General features: G+C 42.2%; 1 protein-coding gene across 1 annotated transcript in view; it reads left to right on the plus strand.

Moving 5' to 3' along the window:
- Positions 1-22,726, plus strand: part of LOC116359578 (OTU domain-containing protein 7A-like) — a 66,490-nt gene that overhangs the window by 33,346 nt on the left and 10,418 nt on the right. The window contains 1 exon segment of the mRNA XM_031812415.1: positions 407-556. Within this exon segment, the coding sequence (XP_031668275.1) occupies positions 407-556 (150 nt within the window).

The following is a 22,726-nucleotide window of genomic DNA, read 5'->3' on the forward strand; positions in this document are numbered from 1 at the left end:
ACCCAAAGAAGAAGAACGGTACGACTCAGAGTCACGTATCTAGAGAGTTCGAGAGGACATTTTAGGTTTCTGCATTATGATGCGTTTATATGGCATTACATTCCATGGCAGCCATTTTAGCTCACCATGGGCAACATGGACCGATAGCGGTTCACATCATTCTCAGGAATTTTTAACAATGCTATGTACAAGATTTCAAATTCTCGTTGTAAATGGATATACGGAATGCTCAAAGGCACTAACATGGCGTCCAAAAGCTGGCCCAACTCTTTAGACATATGGCTCTGGTAAGACTCATTTGTATAAATCGAACTACTCTCATTCCTAGATGGGACAAACGGAGAACTTTCAGACTGGGCCTTTCATCTCAACCTCTAACTGCCTGTCCTCTTCTCCCCTCCCCCAGCATTTGCCCCCATCCCGTTTGGAGGGCTGTACCTGCCCCTGGAGGTGCCTCCTAACCTGTGCCACTGCTCCCCCCTGGTCCTAGCTTACGACCAGGCACACTTCTCTGCCCTGGTGTCCATGGAGCAGAAGGACCAGCACCAAGAACAAGGTATGACAGATGACTGGAAGTTGACTGAGGATGTCCTAATATGTATACCATAACTCCTAAGGGTACTGAGGATGTCCTAATATGTATACCGTAACTCCTAATGTGACTGAGGGTGTCCTAATATGTATACCGTAACTCCTAAGTTGACTGAGGATGTCCTAATATGTATACTGTAACCCCTAAGGTGACTGAGGATGTCCTAATATGTATACTATGGTTCCATAAGGTGACTGAGGATGTCCTAATATGTATACCGTAACGCTAAGGTGCCTGAGGATGTACTAAAACGTATACCATGGCTCCATAAGGTGACTAAGGATGTCCTAAATAGTGTCCCGGGACTGCTTAGGTAACTGAGGATGTCCGGAAATGTATCCCGTTTTACACCAAGGTGTCTGAAGATGTCTTAAAGTGGATTCCTACCAGTGGAGGCTGGTGAGAGGAGCTATAGGAGGACGGGCTCATTGTAATGGCTGGAATGGAATCAATAGAACGCTATCAAACACATCAAACATATGGAAACCACATGTTTGACTCCGTTCCTTTATGCCATTCCACCCATTACAATGAGCCCGCCCTCCTATAGCTCCTCTCACCAGCCTCCACTGATTCCTACTGCTCAAACCTAATCTCCATGTTATGTAGATGAAGCAGGTAAACATACAGTCTGTTATCTAGAGGAAGCAGGTAGACAGACATACAGTCTGTTATCTAGAGGAAGCAGGTCGACAGACATACAGTCTGTTATCTAGAGGAAGCAGGTCGACAGACATACAGTCTGTTATGTAGATGAAGCAGGTAGACAGACATACAGTCTGTTATCTAGAGGAAGCAGGTCGACAGACATACAGTCTGTTATCTAGAGGAAGCAGGTCGACAGACATACAGTCTGTTATCTAGAGGAAGCAGGTAGACAGACAAACAGTCTGTTATCTAGAGGAAGCAGGTAGACAGACATACAGTCTGTTATCTAGATGAAGCAGGTAGACAGACATACAGTCTGTTGTCTAGATCTAGCAGGTAGACAGACATACAGTCTGTTATCTAGATGAAGCAGGTCGACAGACATACAGTCTGTTATCTAGATGAAGCAGGTAGACAGACATACAGTCTGTTATCTAGATGAAGCAGGTAGACAGACATACAGTCTGTTATCTAGAGGAAGCAGGTAGACATACAGTCTGTTATCTAGAGGAAGCAGGTAGACAGACATACAGTCTGTTATCTAGATGAAGCAGGTAGACAGACATACAGTCTGTTATCTAGACGAAGCAGGTAGACACACATACAGTCTGTTATCTAGAGTAAGCAGGTAGACAGACATACAGTCTGTTATCTAGAGGAAGCAGGTAGACAGACATACAGTCTGTTATGTAGATGAAGCAGGTAGACAGACATACAGTCTGTTATCTAGAGGAAACAGGTCGACAGACATACAGTCTGTTATCTAGAGGAAGCAGGTCGACAGACATACAGTCTGTTATCTAGAGGAAGCAGGTAGACAGACAAACAGTCTGTTATCTAGAGGAAGCAGGTAGACAGACATACAGTCTGTTATCTAGATGAAGCAGGTAGACAGACATACAGTCTGTTGTCTAGATCTAGCAGGTAGACAGACATACAGTCTGTTATCTAGATGAAGCAGGTCGACAGACATACAGTCTGTTATCTAGATGAAGCCGGTAGACAGACATACAGTCTGTTATCTAGAGGAAGCAGGTAGACAGACATACAGTCTGTTATCTAGATGAAGCAGGTAGACAGACATACAGTCTGTTATCTAGATGAAGCAGGTAGACAGACATACAGTCTGTTATCTAGAGGAAGCAGGTAGACATACAGTCTGTTATCTAGAGGAAGCAGGTAGACAGACATACAGTCTGTTATCTAGATGAAGCAGGTAGACAGACATACAGTCTGTTATCTAGAGTAAGCAGGTAGACAGACATACAGTCTGTTATCTAGAGGAAGCAGGTAGACAGACATACAGTCTGTTATCTAGAGGAAGCAGGTCGACAGACATACAGTCTGTTATCTAGAGGAAGCAGGTAGACAGACATACAGTCTGTTATGTAGATGAAGCAGGTAGACAGACATACAGTCTGTTATCTAGAGTAAGCAGGTAGACAGACATACAGTCTGTTATCTAGAGGAAGCAGGTAGACAGACATACAGTCTGCTATGTAGATGAAGCAGGTAGACAGACATACAGTCTGTTATCTAGAGGAAGCAGGTAGACATACAGTCTGTTATGTAGATGAAGCAGGTAGACAGACATACAGTCTGTTATCTAGAGGAAGCAGGTAGACAGACATACAGTCTGTTATCTAGAGGAAGCAGGTAGACAGACATACAGTCTGTTATCTAGAGGAAGCAGGTAGACAGACATACAGTCTGTTATCTAGAGGAAGCAGGTAGACAGACATACAGTCTGTTATCTAGAGGAAGCAGGTCGACAGACATACAGTCTGTTATCTAGAGGAAGCAGGTAGACAGACATACAGTCTGCTATGTAGATGAAACAGGTAGCTACAGGGCTGGCTACACTAGAGAGACCCTTTGTGTTAGTCTGCCCTCTGTGGGCCTTTTTTCATCCTGACTTTTCACCCTCCCTCCCTACTTCCCCTCCTTTCACCCTCCCTCCCTACCTCCCTCCCTCCCTACCTCCGCTCCTTTCACCCTCCCTCCCTACCTCCCCTCCTTTCACCCTCCCTCCCTACTTCCCCTCCTTTCCTCGTCCCTTCCCTTCCTTCATCTCTCCCTCCTTCTCTTCCCTGGGAAGGCATAGGGCTGCGTGGACAGACAGCACACACTAGATAGCCTGGAACACGGCCCAGTTTGGCCTTCCCTTCCTGCTTATGAAGAAGGGTGGGAGAGAGAGAGAGAGAGAGAGAGAGAGAGAGAGAGAGAGAGAGGGGGGGGGGGAGACTAGAGAGAGAGAGAGAGACCAGAGAGAGAGAGAGACTAGTGAGACGAGAGAGAGAGAGACTAGAGAGAGAGAGACTAATGAGAGAGAGACTAGAGAGAGACTAGAGAGAGAGAGACTAGAGAGAGAGAGAGAGACTAGAGAGAGAGAGAGACTAGTGAGAGAGAGACTAGAGAGAGTGAGACTAGAGAGCGAGAGCGAGACTAGGGAGAGAGAGACTAGAGAGAGAGAGAGAGACTAGAGAGAGAGAGAGACTAGAGAGAGAGAGAGACTAGGGAGAGAGAGAGAGAGAGAGGGAGACTAGAGAGAGGGAGACTGGAGAGAGGGAGACTAGAGAGAGAGAGAGAGAGAGAGAGACTAGAGAGGGAGAGAGAGAGACTAGAGAGAGAGACTAGAGAGAGAGAGAGACTAGAGAGAGAGACTAGAGAGAGAGAGAGAGAGTGAGAGAGGGAGACTAGAGAGCGAGCGAGACTAGAGAGAGAGAGAGACTAGAGAGAGAGAGACTAGAGAGAGACTAGAGAGAGAGAGAGAGTGAGAGAGGGAGACTAGAGAGAGAGAGAGACTAGAGAGAGAGAGAGAGTGAGAGAGGGAGACTAGAGAGAGAGCGAGACTAGAGAGTGTGAGAGAGAGAGAGAGAGACTAGAGAGAGAGAGAGAGTGAGAGAGCGAGACTAGAGAGAGAGAGAGACTAGAGAGAGAGAGAGAGTGAGAGAGGGAGACTAGAGAGAGAGAGAGACTAGAGAGAGAGAGAGAGAGACAGAGACTCTTTTTTCTCTCTCTCCCTTATAATAACAATCAGACTGTTTGTCCTTCCCTTCCCCTCCCATTGCTGGTTTTCTATGCTTGTTTTATAGCTGTGGTTCATCAAATATGACTAAAGCCAGTCTATGTAAACAGCTGCAGTTATTTAAAACTATTTTTAGATGTACATATTATTTTAACATTTCCTGCTTTACACTAAGTTGGCCCAATCAGCATTTCCACTGCCTTCCACTGAAATGAACGAGGCCATTTTATCTTGAAGCCAACTATTTCCTTCAACCCTGTTGCTGACTAATGACTGCTAGCTTAACGGATGGAAGTGGAGGGGCGGCAGGGTAGTCTAGTGGTTAGAGTGGAGGGGCTGAAGGGTAGTCTAGTGGTTAGAGTGTTGGACTAGTAACCAGAAGGTTGCAAGTTCAAATCCCAGAGCTGACAAGGTACAAATCTGTCATTCTGCCCCTGAACAGGCAGTTAACCCACTGTTCCTAGGCCGTCATTGAAAATAAGAATTTGTTCCTAACTGACTTGCCTAGTTAAATAAAGATAAAATAAAAAAATCTGTACCATTGTGTTTTGGTAGTGGGGTGTAATACACATCATCGCCACCAGAGGGCAGCGCCGACTAAATGAAAGAAGCCATTTGTGCAGCCGGTGAGGGAGGGACTTACAGCGCTGTTTAACACACACTCTTTTCTTTTTGTTCCAGTCCAACACTAACACACCTGATTCAACTAATCAGCTCATCATCAAACCCTTATTTAGTTGAATCCCGTGTGCTACTGTTGTGATGGAACGAACATGTTCTGTCCTGTGGGCCCCCAACAGGGACTCCCGTTCGAAATATCGCTGCTATTTTTTATTTAAACTTTGTTGAACTAACAAAATCTATTTTATTCATTTATTTTTAACTAGGCAAGTTAGTTAAGACCAAATTCTTATTTACAATGACGGCCTATCCTTGCTATTTAATTACCATTGTATCCTGTCGATGTGTTCTGAGATGAGTTCCTGGCGTTTCTTTTAGACAAAGGGTTGTAAAGGCAGCTAGCTATGGAATCACACAGCCGTACTGCCTTACAGGTGGTCTAAAGGCTTGTTTTGACAGCTGCTGTGTTTGATAACCACCATTTTGTGTCAAACTACTGTATTCATACTGTATCCGTGGGTCTACTATCTCTCTCGTAGAAATATAGGGTCTCTATCTCTTTTCGACCACCATTTTGTGTCAAACTACTGTATTCATACAGTATCCGTGGGTCTATTATCTCTCTCGTAGAAATATAGGATCTCTATCTCTTTTTGACCACCATTTTGTGTCAAACTACTGTATTCATACAGTATCCGTGGGTCTATTATCTCTCTCGTAGAAATATAGGGTCTCTATCTCTTTTCGACCACCATTTTGTGTCAAACTACTGTATTCATACAGTATCCGTGGGTCTATTATCTCTCTCGTAGAAATATAGGATCTCTATCTCTTTTTGACCACCATTTTGTGTCAAACTACTGTATTCATACAGTATCCGTGGGTCTATTATCTCTCTCGTAGAAATATAGGGTCTCTATCTCTTTTCGACCACCATTTTGTGTCAAACTACTGGTTTCATAAGCTATCTGGATACCTGTTGTCTCTATTCTCCCATTTAGCACAATCAATGGGAAGATCTGTGTTGTTCAGTGTTCCTTGATAGCTGTAGTGTTTGTGACCTTCGTGTCCCAGACAGGTTTCTACCAGTCTCTGTTTACTATAGAGAGGAACACAGCACACCACCACACGTTGAGGCTAGCTAGACCAGACACACTGACGGTTCATGGTTGAGTCCCAGACGACACCCTAAACCCTGCACAGTGCACTACTTTTGACCAGAGCGCGTAGTCCCAAATAGAACCCCGTTCTCTTTGTAGCGCACTACTGTGGTCAAAAGTAGTGCGCTATATAAGGGCGTAGGGTGCCATTTGGGGCACAGGTCCAATGCTTCCCTGTTTGTATCTGGTTATTCTGTTCTCGTTTGGAACTCTGATAAACATTCTAGAACACTGTTCCAGAACTACTACTGGCTTTATTGTGATGTCATGCCATGTTCCAGTCAGAAGCTCCTCTGCCTACAGTATCTACAAATACAAGGTGCAATTTCAATCAATTAGCCCATGTGTCAGATAACATTTCTACATTACCAGGTGAGGTAATTCGTCATCAAATGATGTGCCCAGGGGCCCTGACCTCCAGGGGACCCCCATAGATTTTTAGGGTGGCAGGTAGCCGAGTGGTTAGAGTGTTGGGCCAGTAACCAGCAGGTAGCCTAGTGGTTAGAGCGTTGGACTAGTAACCAGCAGGTAGCCTAGTGGTTAGAGCGTTGGACTAGTAACCAGCAGGTAGCCTAGTGGTTAGAGCATTGGACTAGTAACCAGCAGGTAGCCAAGTCGTTAGAGCGTTGGACTAGTAACCAGCAGGTAGCCTAGTGGTTAGAGTGTTGGTCTAGTAACCAGCAGGTAGCCTAGTGGTTAGAGCGTTGGACTAGTAACCAGCAGGTAGCCTAGTGGTTAGAGCGTTGGACTAGTAACCAGCAGGTAGCCTAGTGGTTAGAGCGTTGGACTAGTAACCAGCAGGTAGCCTAGTGGTTAGAGCGTTGGACTAGTAACCAAAAGGTTGCTCGATCGAATCTCTGAGCTGACAAGGTAAAAATCTGTCATTCTGCCCCTGAACAAGGCAGTTAACCCACTGGGGGGGTGCTAAAGTGTTTTGCACGTGAGGTGGGTAGGCCCCGCCACTAAATCTTACTTAGGAACCCCCGAAAGGCTAGAGGAGCTTCTGGTTGTACTCTGTGCAAATTGTTGTCAGGAGCAGGGAGGGAAGGGGGAGGGAGTTATTCAGGGAGAGGATGAGGGAGGGAGGGTTCAGGGTTCACTAAGTGAGTGGGAGGGAGGTTTTTCGGGGGAAGGGGTGAGGAAGGGGCCGATGGGTTGTTCTAGGACGCTGTGGTTCTTGTCAACAGAAGAGCTGTAAACACTTCTCCAGTTCCCTGAATGGGGGGGGGCTCATGTCTGAACAGAAAGAGGAACAGGGGCAGGACAGCACGTTCAGTAATCTGTACTCTGGGCACATCCCAACTGGCACCCTAGTCCTTATAGTGCTAGTCCCTATAAAGGTATATTTTGGAAGTAGTGCTCTATATAGGGCTCATGTTGAAAGTAGTGCTCTATATAGGGCTCATGTTGAAAGCAGTGCACTATGTAGGGCTCATGTTGAAAGTAGTGCTCTATATAGGGCTCACGTTGAAAGTAGTGCTCTATATAGGGCTCATGTTGAAAGTAGTGTACTATAGAGGGCTCATGTTGAAAGTAGTGCACTATATAGGGCTCATGTGGAAAGTAGTGCTCTATATAGGGCTCACATTGAAAGTAGTGCACTATATAGGGCTCATGCTAAAAGTAGTGCACTATAGAGGGCTCATGTTGAAAGTAGTGCACTATAGAGGGCTCATGTTGAAAGTAGTGCACTATATAGGGCTATATAGGGCTCATTTTGAAAGTAGTGCTCTATGTAGGGCTCATGTTGAAAGTAGTGCACTATATAGGGCTCATGTTGAAAGTAGTGCTCTATATAGGGCTCATGTTAAAAGTAGTGCACTATATAGGGCTCATGTTGAAAGTAGTGCTCTATATAGGGCTCACATTGAAAGTAGTGCACTATATAGGGCTATATAGGGCTCATGTTGAAAGTAGTACTCTATATAGGGCTCATGTTGAAAGTATTGCTCTATATAGGGCTCATGTTGAAAGCAGTGCTCTATATAGGGGTCATGTTGAAAGTAGTGCACTATATAGGGCCCATGTTGAAAGTAGTGCACTATATAGGGCTCATGTTGAAAGTGGCGCTCTATATAGGGCTATATAGGGCTCATGTTGAAAGTGGTGCTCTATATAGGGCTCATGTTGAAAGTAGTGCTCTATAGAGGGCTCATGTTGAAAGTAGTGCACTATATAGGGCTATATAGGGCTCATGTTGAAAGTTGTGCTCTATATAGGGCTCATGCTGAAAGTAGTGCACTATAGAGGGCTCATGTTGAAAGTAGTGCTCTATAGAGGGCTCATGTTGAAATTAGTGCACTATATAGGGCTATATAGGGCCCATGTTGAAAGTAGTGCTCTATGTAGGGCTCATGTTGAAAGTAGTGCTCTATATAGGGCTCATGTTAAAAGTAGTGCACTATATAGGGCTCATGTTGAAAGTAGTGTACTATATAGGGCTCATGTTGAAAGCAGTGCTCTATATAGGGCTATATAGGGCTCATGTTGAAAGTAGTGCTCTATATAGGGCTCATGTTGAAAGTAGTGCACTATATAGGGCTCATGTTGAAAGCAGTGCTCTATATAGGGCTCACATTGAAAGTAGTGCACTATATAGGGCTCATGCTGAAAGTAGTGCACTATAGAGGGCTCATGTTGAAAGTAGTGCTCTATAGAGGGCTCATGTTGAAAGTAGTGCACTATATAGGGCTATATAGGGCTCATGTTGAAAGTAGTGCTCTATAGAGGGCTATATAGGGCTCATGTTGAAAGTAGTGCTCTATGTAGGGCTCATGTTGAAAGTAGTGCTCTATATAGGGCTCATGTTGAAAGTAGTGCTCTATATGGGGCTCATGTTGAAAGTAGTGCTCTATGTAGGGCTCATGTTGAAAGTAGTGCTCTATGTAGGGCTCATGTTGAAAGTAGTGCTCTATATGGGGCTCATCTTGAAAGTAGTGCTCTATGTAGGGCTCATGTTGAAAGTAGTGCTCTATGTAGGGCTCATGCTGAAAGTAGTGCTCTATATAGGGCTCATGTTGAAAGTAGTGCTCTATATGGGGCTCATGTTGAAAGTAGTGCTCTATGTAGGGCTCATGTTGAAAGTAGTGCACTATAGAGGGCTATATAGGGCTCATGTTGAAAGTAGTGCTCTCTTTTTTCTACTATGTTATTGACTTGTTAATTGTTTACTCCATGTGTAACTCTGTGTTGTCTATTCACACTGCTATGCTTTATCTTGGCCAGGTCGCAGTTGCAAATGAGAACTTGTTCTAAACTAGCCTACCTGGTTAAATAAAGGTGTTCTCAACTAGCCTACCTGGTTAAATAAAGGTGTTCTCAACTAGCCTACCTGGTTAAATAAAGGTGAAATAAAATAAAAAATAAATATAGGGCTCATGTTGAAAGTAGTGCACTATATAGGGCTCATGTTGAAAGTAGTGCACTATAGAGGGCTCATGCTGAAAGTAGTGCACTATATAGGGCTCATGTTGAAAGTAGTGCACTATAGAGGGCTCATGTTGAAAGTAGTGCACTATATAGGGCTCATGTTGAAAGTAGTGCACTATAGAGGGCTATATAGGGCTCATGTTGAAAGTAGTGCTCTATATAGGGCTCATGTTGGAAGTAGTGCAGTATAGAGGGCTATATAGGGCTCATGTTGAAAGTAGTGCTCAAAATTGTCTCATGCTGAAAGTAGTGCACTATATAGGGCTCATGTTGAAAGTAGTGCTCTATAGAGGGAATAGAGTTCCATTTGGTCCTCTATCTACTCTGTACAGTTAACAGCTGTTGTTGTGTGTTGGGGGCCTAATACTGATCATAGTGATACCATCCATACCAGCTGTGAACCCTGTGTGAACCACGTCTTTACACTGATATGCATAGAGAGCAACAGGTGTGCATGTGCACGTGCACGCACTCTCACTGACTCTGACTGCACTAGTTTAACCCTCACCTTTCATGGAGGGTGTTATGGGAGAGATTGGTATGAGAGGGGAGACGGAGAGGGAGAGAGAGAGAGACAGAGAGAGGGAGAGAGAAAGAGAGAGACAGAGAGGGAGAGAGAAAGAGAGAGACAGAGAGGGAGAGAGAGAGACAGAGAGAGAAGGAGGAGGGAGAAGGACGACAGAAAGAGAGGTAGGGTATGAGAAGGAAGACAGAGAGGTAGGGTATGAGAAGGAAGAGAGACAGAGAGGTAGGGTATGAGAAGGAAGACAGAAAGAGAGGTAGGGTATGAGAAGGAAGACAGACAGAAAGGTAGGGTATGAGAAGGAAGACAGACAGAGAGGTAGGGTATGAGAAGGAAGACAGACAGAGAGGTAGGGTATGAGAAGGAAGACAGACAGAGAGGTAGGGTATGAGAAGGAAGACAGAAAGAGAGGTAGGGTATGAGAAGGAAGACAGACAGAGAGGTAGGGTATGAGAGGTTGTAACAATCTGAGTCACATTGCAGGCAGGTTGTTATTGACATGGTAAACAGGTGCACACAGCCAGGAACACAGCCAGGAACACAGCCAGGAGCACAGCCAGGAGCACAGCCAGGAACACAGCCAGGAGCACAGCCAGGAGCACAGCCAGGAACACAGCCAGGAACACAGCCAGGAGCACAGCCAGGAGCACAGCCAGGAACACAGCCAGGAGCACCGCCAGGAACACAGCCAGGAGCACCGCCAGGAGCACAGCCAGGAACACAGCCAGGAACACAGCCAGGAACACAGCCTGTTTCGGACCTGGGTTCAAATACTATTCAACATCTTTCAGATACTTTGAAGTGTTTGCTTGGAGTGCCGATGGGTGTGGTTTGTACTTTTGCCATAATGACATCATGATGACATCATTAAATTAATTAATGACATAGGGTTTAGTGCAACAGGCTCAATCATTAAATTAATTAATGACATCGGGTTTAGTGCAACAGGCTCAATCATTAAATTAATTAATGACATCGGGTTTAGTGCAACAGGCTCAATCATTAAATTAATTAATGACATTGGGTTTAGTGCAACAGGCTCAATCATTAAATTAATTAATGACATCGGGTTTAGTGCAACAGGCTCAATCAATCATTAAATTAATTAATGACATAGGGTTTAGTGCAACAGGCTCAATCATTAAATGAATTAATGACATAGGGTTTAGTGCAACAGGCTCAATCAATCATTAAATTAATTAATGAAATAGGGTTTAGTGCAACAGGCTCAATCAATCATTAAATTAATTAATGACATAGGGTTTAGTGCAACAAGCTCAATCATTAAATTAATTAATGACATAGGGTTTAGTGCAACAAGCTCAATCAATCATTAAATTAATGAATGACATAGGGTTTAGTGCAACAAGCTCAATCATTAAATTAATTAATGACATAAGGTTTAGTGCAACAGGCTCAATCATTACATTAATTAATGACATAGGGTTTAGTGCAACAAGCTCAATCAATCATTAAATTAATTAATGACGTAGGGTTTAGTGCAACAGGCTCAATCAATCATTAAATTAATTAATGACATAGGGTTTAGTGCAACAGGCTCAATCAATCATTAAATTAATTAATGACATCGGGTTTAGTGCAACAGGCTCAATCATTAAATTAATAAATGACATAGGGTTTAGTGCAACAGGCTCAATCATTAAATTAATTAATGACATAGGGTTTAGTGCAACAGGCTCAATCATTAAATTAATTAATGACATCGGGTTTAGTGCAACAGGCTCAATCATTAAATTAATTCATGACATGGGGTTTAGTGCAACAGGCTCAATCATTAAATTAATTCATGACATGGGGTTTAGTGCAACAGGCTCAATCATTAAATTAATTAATGACATTGGGTTTAGTGCAACAGGCTCAATCATTAAATTAATTAATGACATTGGGTTTAGTGCAACAGGCTCAATCATTAAATTAATTAATGACATTGGGTTTAGTGCAACAGGCTCAATCATTAAATTAATTAATGACATCGGGTTTAGTGCAACAGGCTCAATCAATCATTAAATTAATTAATGACATAGGGTTTAGTGCAACAGGCTCAATCATTAAATGAATTAATGACATAGGGTTTAGTGCAACAGGCTCAATCAATCATTAAATTAATTAATGAAATAGGGTTTAGTGCAACAGGCTCAATCAATCATTAAATTAATTAATGACAGAGGGTTTAGTGCAACAAGCTCAATCATTAAATTAATTAATGACATAGGGTTTAGTGCAACAAGCTCAATCAATCATTAAATTAATTAATGACATAGGGTTTAGTGCAACAAGCTCAATCATTAAATTCATTAATGACATAGGGTTTAGTGCAACAGGCTCAATCATTAAATTAATTAATGACATAGGGTTTAGTGCAACAAGCTCAATCAATCATTAAATTAATTAATGACGTAGGGTTTAGTGCAACAGGCTCAATCAATCATTAAATTAATTAATGACATAGGGTTTAGTGCAACAGGCTCAATCAATCATTAAATTAATTAATGACATCGGGTTTAGTGCAACAGGCTCAATCATTAAATTAATAAATGACATAGGGTTTAGTGCAACAGGCTCAATCATTAAATTAATTAATGACATAGGGTTTAGTGCAACAGGCTCAATCATTAAATTAATTAATGACATAGGGTTTAGTGCAACAGGCTCAATCATTAAATTAATTAATGACATGGGGTTTAGTGCAACAGGCTCAATCATTAAATTAATTAATGACATAGGGTTTAGTGCAACAGGCTCAATCATTAAATTAATTAATGACATCGGGTTTAGTGCAACAGGCTCAATCATTAAATTAATTAATGACATCGGGTTTAGTGCAACAGGCTCAATCATTAAATTAATTAATGACATAGGGTTTAGTGCAACAGGCTCAATCAATCATTAAATTAATTAATGACATAGGGTTTAGTGCAACAAGCTCAATCAATCATTAAATTAATTAATGACATCGGGTTTAGTGCAACAGGCTCAATCAATCATTAAATTAATTAATGACATAGGGTTTAGTGCAACAAGCTCAATCAATCATTAAATTAATTAATGACATAGGGTTTAGTGCAACAGGCTCAATCAATCATTAAATTAATTAATGACATAGGGTTTAGTGCAACAGGCAAGCTCAATCAATCATTAAATTAATTAATGACATAGGGTTTAGTGCATCAGGCTCAATCATTAAATTAACTAATGACATAGGGTTTAGTGCAACAGGCTCAATCATTAAATTAATTAATGACATCGGGTTTAGTGCAACAGGCTCAATCATTAAATTAACTAATGACATAGGGTTTAGTGCAACAGGCTCAATCATTAAATTAATTCATGACATTGGGTTTAGTGCAACAGGCTCAATCATTAAATTAATTAATGACATTGGGTTTAGTGCAACAGGCTCAATCATTAAATTAATTAATGACATTGGGTTTAGTGCAACAGGCTCAATCATTAAATTAATTAATGACATCGGGTTTAGTGCAACAGGCTCAATCAATCATTAAATTAATTAATGACATAGGGTTTAGTGCAACAGGCTCAATCATTAAATGAATTAATGACATAGGGTTTAGTGCAACAGGCTCAATCAATCATTAAATTAATTAATGAAATAGGGTTTAGTGCAACAGGCTCAATCAATCATTAAATTAATTAATGACAGAGGGTTTAGTGCAACAAGCTCAATCATTAAATTAATTAATGACATAGGGTTTAGTGCAACAAGCTCAATCAATCATTAAATTAATTAATGACATAGGGTTTAGTGCAACAAGCTCAATCATTAAATTCATTAATGACATAGGGTTTAGTGCAACAGGCTCAATCATTACATTAATTAATGACATAGGGTTTAGTGCAACAAGCTCAATCAATCATTAAATTAATTAATGACGTAGGGTTTAGTGCAACAGGCTCAATCAATCATTAAATTAATTAATGACATAGGGTTTAGTGCAACAGGCTCAATCAATCATTAAATTAATTAATGACATCGGGTTTAGTGCAACAGGCTCAATCATTAAATTAATAAATGACATAGGGTTTAGTGCAACAGGCTCAATCATTAAATTAATTAATGACATAGGGTTTAGTGCAACAGGCTCAATCATTAAATTAATTAATGACATAGGGTTTAGTGCAACAGGCTCAATCATTAAATTAATTAATGACATGGGGTTTAGTGCAACAGGCTCAATCATTAAATTAATTAATGACATAGGGTTTAGTGCAACAGGCTCAATCATTAAATTAATTAATGACATCGGGTTTAGTGCAACAGGCTCAATCATTAAATTAATTAATGACATCGGGTTTAGTGCAACAGGCTCAATCATTAAATTAATTAATGACATAGGGTTTAGTGCAACAGGCTCAATCAATCATTAAATTAATTAATGACATAGGGTTTAGTGCAACAAGCTCAATCAATCATTAAATTAATTAATGACATAGGGTTTAGTGCAACAAGCTCAATCAATCATTAAATTAATTAATGACATCGGGTTTAGTGCAACAGGCTCAATCAATCATTAAATTAATTAATGACATAGGGTTTAGTGCAACAAGCTCAATCAATCATTAAATTAATTAATGACATAGGGTTTAGTGCAACAGGCTCAATCAATCATTAAATTAATTAATGACATAGGGTTTAGTGCAACAGGCAAGCTCAATCAATCATTAAATTAATTAATGACATAGGGTTTAGTGCATCAGGCATGCTCAATCAAGCATAAAAAAAACGGTATTTGAAATTATTACGAACAATGTTTGAATCCAGGCGTGCTGCCTGCCTGCGTTGCGTGCCTGGCTGGCTGCCTGCGTGACAGGTTGACCTGAGAGGTGAGGTTAGGCCGTAACTCTGTCAGAGGGTTATTATGACTAGACTTGTTCAGACGGGCGAACAGTGTATCACTCCAGACTAGAGAGGAAGACAGGAGAGTTGAGTTGATGATACATGTGTTGTTGAGACTCATGTACCAAAAGGGAAACAGTGACCTTGTGTGACATGTGGTCGTCAGCCATTTTGACAGTACAGTTGAGTTTCTAAGGTACACATTTCTCCATTGTAGAAGACGATGGCAAGGCTATTTGTGGCTCTCTTCAAAAGATAGTCATCACAACTAATTTCAAAATAAAATACATTTTCTTGGCTGATTTGTTTTACAGTATAAAGGTATTGACATTTCAGTCATTATGGCTTCCGTCAGTATGTAGGTTTTTGACAGATCAAACACTTAATTTAGTATTCATTACCCAGGGGCGTATTTAGTCTACATTACCCAGGGGTGTATTTAGTCTACATTACCCAGGGGTGTATATAGTCTTCATTACCCAGGGGTGTATATAGGCGTCATTACCCAGGGGTGTATATAGTCTTCATTACCCAGGGGTGTATATAGTCTACATTACCCAGGGGTGTATATAGTCTTCATTACCCAGGGGTGTATTTAGGCTACACTACCCAGGGGTGTATATAGGCTTCATTACCCAGGGGTGTATTTAGTCATCATTACCCAGGGTTGTATTTAGTCTTCATTACCCAGGGGTGTATTTAGTCTTCATTACCCAGGGGTGTATTTAGTCTACATTACCCAGGGGTGTATTTAGACTTCATTACCCAGGGGTGTATTTAGTCTTCATTACCCAGGGGTGTATTTAGTCTACATTACCCAGGGGTGTATTTAGTCTTCATTACCCAGGGGTGTATTTAGTATTCATTACCCAGGGGTGTATTTAGTCTTCATTACCCAGGGGTGTATTTAGTCTACATTACCCAGGGGGTGTATATAGTCTACATTACCCAGGGGTGTATTTAGTCTTCATTACCCAGGGGTGTATTTAGTCTTCATTACCCAGGGGTGTATTTAGTGTTCATTACCCAGGGGTGTATTTAGTCTACATTACCCAGGGGTGTATTTAGTCTACATTACCCAGGGGTGTATATAGTCTTCATTACCCAGGGGCGTATATAGTCTTCATTACCCAGGGGTGTATTCAGTCTACATTACCCAGGGGTGTATATAGGCTTCATTACCCAGGGGTGTATATAGTCTTCATTACCCAGGGGTGTATTTAGTCTTCATTACCCAGGGGTGTATATAGGCTTCATTACCCAGGGTTGTATATAGGCTTCATTACCCAGGGGTGTATTTAGTCTACATTACCCAGGGGTGTATATAGTCTTCATTACCCAGGGGTGTATTTAGTCTACATTACCCAGGGGTGTATATAGTCTACATTACCCAGGGGTGTATTTAGTCTTCATTACCCAGGGGTGTATTTAGTCTACATTACCCAGGGGTGTATTTAGTCTTCATTACCCAGGGGTGTATTTAGTCTTCATTACCCAGGGGTGTATTTAGTCTTCATTACCCAGGGGTGTATTTAGTCTACATTACCCAGGGGTGTATTTAGTCTACATTACCCAGGGGTGTATATAGTCTTCATTACCCAGGGTGTATATAGGCTTCATTACCCAGGGGCGTATATAGTCTTCATTACCCAGGGGTGTATTCAGTCTACATTACCCAGGGGTGTATATAGGCTTCATTACCCAGGGGTGTATATAGTCTTCATTACCCAGGGGTGTATTTAGTCTTCATTACCCAGGGGTGTATATAGGCTTCATTACCCAGGGTTGTATATAGGCTTCATTACCCAGGGGTGTATTTAGTCTACATTACCCAGGGGTGTATATAGTCTTCATTACCCAGGCGTGTATTTAGTCTACATTACCCAGGGGTGTATATAGTCTACATTACCCAGGGGTGTATTTAGTCTTCATTACCCAGGGGTGTATTTAGTCTACATTACCCAGGGGTGTATTTAGTCTTCATTACCCAGGGGTGTATTTAGTCTTCATTACCCAGGGGTGTATTTAGTCTTCATTACCCAGGGGTGTATTTAGTCTACATTACCCAGGGGTGTATTTAGTCTACATTACCCAGCGGTGTATATAGTCTTCATTACCCAGGGGTGTATATAGGCTTCATTACCCAGGGGTGTATATAGTCTTCATTACCCAGGGGTGTATATAGTCTACATTACCCAGGGGTGTATATAGTCTTCATTACCCAGGGGTGTATTTAGGCTACATTACCCAGGGGTGTATATAGGCTTCATTACCCAGGGTGTATTTAGTCTTCATTACCCAGGGGTGTATTTAGTCTTCATTACCCAGGGGTGTATTTAGTCTTCATTACCCAGGGGTGTATTTAGTCTACATTACCCAGGGGTGTATTTAGTCTTCATTACCCAGGGGTGTATTTAGTCTTCATTACCCAGGGGTGTATTTAGTCTTCATTACCCAGGGGTGTATTTAGTCTACATTACCCAGGGGTGTATTTAGTCTACATTACCCAGGGGTGTATATAGTCTTCATTACCCAGGGTGTATATAGGCTTCATTACCCAGGGGCGTATATAGTCTTCATTACCCAGGGGTGTATTCAGTCTACATTACCCAGGGGTGTATATAGGCTTCATTACCCAGGGGTGTATATAGTCTTCATTACCCAGGGGTGTATTTAGTCTTCATTACCCAGGGGTGTATATAGGCTTCATTACCCAGGGTTGTATATAGGCTTCATTACCCAGGGGTGTATTTAGTCTACATTACCCAGGGGTGTATATAGTCTTCATTACCCAGGCGTGTATTTAGTCTACATTACCCAGGGGTGTATATAGTCTACATTACCCAGGGGTGTATTTAGTCTTCATTACCCAGGGGTGTATTTAGTCTACATTACCCAGGGGTGTATTTAGTCTTCATTACCCAGGGGTGTATTTAGTCTTCATTACCCAGGGGTGTATTTAGTCTTCATTACCCAGGGGTGTATTTAGTCTACATTACCCAGGGGTGTATTTAGTCTACATTACCCAGGGGTGTATATAGTCTTCATTACCCAGGGGTGTATATAGGCTTCATTACCCAGGGGTGTATATAGTCTTCATTACCCAGGGGTGTATATAGTCTACATTACCCAGGGGTGTATATAGTCTTCATTACCCAGGGGTGTATTTAGGCTACATTACCCAGGGGTGTATATAGGCTTCATTACCCAGGGGTGTATTTAGTCTTCATTACCCAGGGGTGTATTTAGTCTTCATTACCCAGGGGTGTATTTAGTCTTCATTACCCAGGGGTGTATTTAGTCTACATTACCCAGGGGTGTATTTAGTCTTCATTACCCAGGGGTGTATTTAGTCTTCATTACCCAGGGGTGTATTTAGTCTACATTACCCAGGGGTGTATTTAGTCTTCATTACCCAGGGGTGTATTTAGTCTTCATTACCCAGGGGTGTATTTAGTCTTCATTACCCAGGGGTGTATTTAGTCTACATTACCCAGGGGTGTATTTAGTCTACATTACCCAGGGGTGTATATAGTCTTCATTACCCAGGGGTGTATATAGGCTTCATTACCCAGGGGTGTATATAGTCTTCATTACCCAGGGGTGTATATAGTCTACATTACCCAGGGGTGTATATAGTCTTCATTACCCAGGGGTGTATTTAGGCTACATTACCCAGGGGTGTATATAGGCTTCATTACCCAGGGGTGTATTTAGTCTTCATTACCCAGGGGTGTATTTAGTCTTCATTACCCAGGGGTGTATTTAGTCTTCATTACCCAGGGGTGTATTTAGTCTACATTACCCAGGGGTGTATTTAGTCTTCATTACCCAGGGGTGTATTTAGTCTTCATTACCCAGGGGTGTATTTAGTCTACATTACCCAGGGGTGTATTTAGTCTTCATTACCCAGGGGTGTATTTAGTCTTCATTACCCAGGGGTGTATTTAGTCTTCATTACCCAGGGGTGTATTTAGTCTACATTACCCAGGGGGTGTATATAGTCTACATTACCCAGGGGTGTATTTAGTCTTCATTACCCAGGGGTGTATTTAGTGTTCATTACCCAGGGGTGTATTTAGTCTACATTACCCAGGGGTGTATTTAGTCTACATTACCCAGGGGTGTATATAGTCTTCATTACCCAGGGGCGTATATAGTCTTCATTACCCAGGGGTGTATTCAGTCTACATTACCCAGGGGTGTATATAGGCTTCATTACCCAGGGGTGTATATAGTCTTCATTACCCAGGGGTGTATTTAGTCTTCATTACCCAGGGGTGTATTTAGTCTTCATTACCCAGGGGTGTATTTAGTCTTCATTACCCAGGGGTGTATTTAGTCTACATTACCCAGGGGTGTATTTAGTCTTCATTACCCAGGGGTGTATTTAGTCTTCATTACCCAGGGGTGTATTTAGTCTTCATTACCCAGGGGTGTATTTAGTCTTCATTACCCAGGGGTGTATTTAGTCTTCATTACCCAGGGGTGTATTTCGTCTTCATTACCCAGGGGTGTATTTAGCCTACATTACCCAGGGGGTGTATATAGTCTACATTACCCAGGGGTGTATTTAGTCTTCATTCCCCAGGGGTGTATTTAGTCTTCATTACCCAGGGGTGTATTTAGTGTTCATTACCCAGGGGTGTATTTAGTCTACATTACCCAGGGGTGTATTTAGTCTACATTACCCAGGGGTGTATATAGTCTTCATTACCCAGGGGCGTATATAGTCTTCATTACCCAGGGGTGTATTCAGTCTACATTACCCAGGGGTGTATATAGGCTTCATTACCCAGGGGTGTATATAGTCTTCATTACCCAGGGGTGTATTTAGTCTTCATTACCCAGGGGTGTATATAGGCTTCATTACCCAGGGTTGTATATAGGCTTCATTACCCAGGGGTGTATTTAGTCTACATTACCCAGGGGTGTATATAGTCTTCATTACCCAGGGGTGTATTTAGTCTACATTACCCAGGGGTGTATTTAGTCTTCATTACCCAGTGTTGTATTTAGTCTTCATTACCCAGGGGTATATTTAGTCTTCATTACCCAGGGGTGTATTTAGTCTACATTACCCAGGGGTATATTTAGTCTTCATTACCCAGGGGTGTATATAGGCTTCATTACCCAGGGGTATATTTAGCCTTCATTACCCAGGGGTATATTTAGGCTTCATTACCCAGGGGTGTATATAGGCTTCATTACCCAGGGGTATATTTGGTCTTCATTACCCAGGGGTATATTTATTCTTCATTACCCAGGGTTGTATATAGGCTTCATTACCCAGGGTTGTATATAGGCGTCATTACCCAGGGTTGTATATAGTCTTCATTACCCAGGGGTGTATATAGGCTTCATTACCCAGGGGTATATTTAGTCTTCATTACCCAGGGGTGTATATAGTCACAGTAGCTGTCATTTCCACGTGGTGTATTCTGTCTTTTCGGTCAGTCTTGTGATAGATTACATAAAATCCTTGAAAGATACCTGGTAGTTTACTGGTCCCTGTTGAAAGTTTCCAGTAATTTACCCTCCCTTTGCAACACTAATTATGTCTTACAGTACATTGTCTCAATGCAGAGAGATTTAATTTATCTGACAGTACATTGTCTCAATGCAGAGAGATGTAATTTATCTGATAGTACATTGTCTCAATGCAGAGAGATGTAATTTATCTGACAGTACATTGTCTCAATCAGTCTGTGGTGTAAAGTCATTCATCGTGTCTCAGGCTTGAGGCTGATCAAACTGTGCAAAGAACTTTCTGTAAAAGGAAAGACAGAAGAGCGTCTCACACACACACACACACACACACACAAGCACACACACACACAAGCACACACAAACACACAGAAAGACAGAACCGCCTCACTGAAGACCTGTGGGAGGAACCCTCAAGACCACAGCACAACACAGCTGTACTTGATCAGAGTTACGCACACACTACTTACGTAAACACTCCCACACACACACACACAGGATGCTGCATTCCTCTCTACATTCTGAGAGTTACAGCTAAATCTTTTTTGGCAAAAGCCCTGAAAGTCAGAAGCTCGCTGACTGTCTGACAGACACTTTTACAGTACAGCCTGTCCTCTGTCTCAACAACCTTTGGAAAGAAAATTGTGATAAAGCAAAATAAAAAGTTTCATTTAAGGACCGAAAAATTGCCGTGCGTGCCATATAGATTGCAAAATAGTTGGCAAGAGATTTTTGACGTACCGATTCCATGGTTTATGAACCGAGAACGTAAAACCACGCCAAAGTTTTTTTCTTTAAATTATAATACAAAATTCTTGCAACCAATAGAATGTTATTTACATGGGTGATTCAGGCTCTTCTCAGCTCTGCTGATTTTGCTGCGAAGAGTCTGAATCATTAGATTTTTTGGTTTTAATACTGTCCATATGTAGCTTGTTTCTGGTCGCAGGTTCAGGAATGGCTGAAGATTTGCAACATTTACCCGGAGCTAACTCTGCAGACGGCACTACTGGGTGATCTGAAACGTCATAGTCAATCCAATAGTATAATAATGCTTTCAGTAAAAAATATGTTTTTTTTTAGGGCCTCCCGTGGTTAAGGGCGCTGTACTGCAGCGCCAGGAGGTCCGTGGGGCGACGCACAATTGGCCTAGCGTCGTCCGGGTTAGGGAGGGCTTGGCCGGTAGGGATATCCTTGACTCATCGCGCACCAGCGACCCCTGTGGCTGGCTGGGCGCAGTGCACGCTAACCAAGGTCGCCAGGTGCACGGTGTTTCCTCCGACACATTGGTGCGGCTGGATTCCGGGTTGGATGCGCGCTGTGTTAAGAAGCAGTGCGGCTTGGTTGGGTTGTGTATCGGAGGACGCATGACTTTCGTCTCTCCCGAGCCCCGTACGGGAGTTGTAGCGATGAGACAAGATAGTAGCTATTAAAACAATTGGATACCACAAAATTGGGGTGAAAAAGGGGACATTTACAATTTCTAGAAACAATGAGAATAGAAAGGTTCAGAAAATATGTGAAACATCACAGCTAAAAAAATATATGGCAAATAGAAATCCAATATGTACGGTGTTAAGAGATATGGAGCTGAAGGGTGGGACTGGATGGTGTTAAGAGATATGGAGCTGAAGGGTGGGACTGGATGGTGTTAAGAGATATGGAGCTGAAGGGTGGGACTGGATGGTGTTAAGAGATAGATGGGAGGGGTTGAATGGAGCTGAAGGGTGGGACTGGATGGTGTTAAGAGATAGGTGGGAGGGGTTGAATGGAGCTGAAGGGTGGGACTGGATGGTGTTAAGAGATAGGTGGGAGGGGTTGAATGGAGCTGAAGGGTGGGACTGGATGGTGTTAAGAGATAGGTGGGAGGGGTTGAATGGAGCTGAAGGGTGGGACTGGATGGTGTTAAGAGATAGATGGGAGGGGTTGAATGGAGCTGAAGGGTGGGACTGGATGGTGTTGAGAGATAGATGGGAGGGGTTGAATGGAGCTGAAGGATGGGACTGGATGGTGTTAAGAGACAGATGGGAGGGGTTGAATGGAGCTGGGACTGGATGGTGTTCAGAGACAGATGGGAGGGGTTGAATGGAGCTGAAGGGTGGGACTGGATGGTGTTAAGAGATAGATGGGAGGGGTTGAATGGAGCTGGGACTGGATGGTGTGTGTGTGTGTGTGTGTGTGTGTGTGTGTGTGTGTGTGTGTGTGTGTGTGTGTGTGTGTGTGTGTGTGTGTGTGTGTGTGTGTGTGTGTGTGTGTGTGTGTGTGTGTGTATAGATGTATGTAAACACAAATCATCCTCTCACTGTCAACTGCGTTTATTTTCAGCAAACTTAACATGTGTAAATATTTGTATGAACATAAC

Source organism: Oncorhynchus kisutch, unplaced genomic scaffold (assembly GCF_002021735.2).
Source record: "Oncorhynchus kisutch isolate 150728-3 unplaced genomic scaffold, Okis_V2 Okis03b-Okis08b_hom, whole genome shotgun sequence".
Lineage (NCBI taxonomy): Eukaryota > Metazoa > Chordata > Actinopteri > Salmoniformes > Salmonidae > Oncorhynchus > Oncorhynchus kisutch.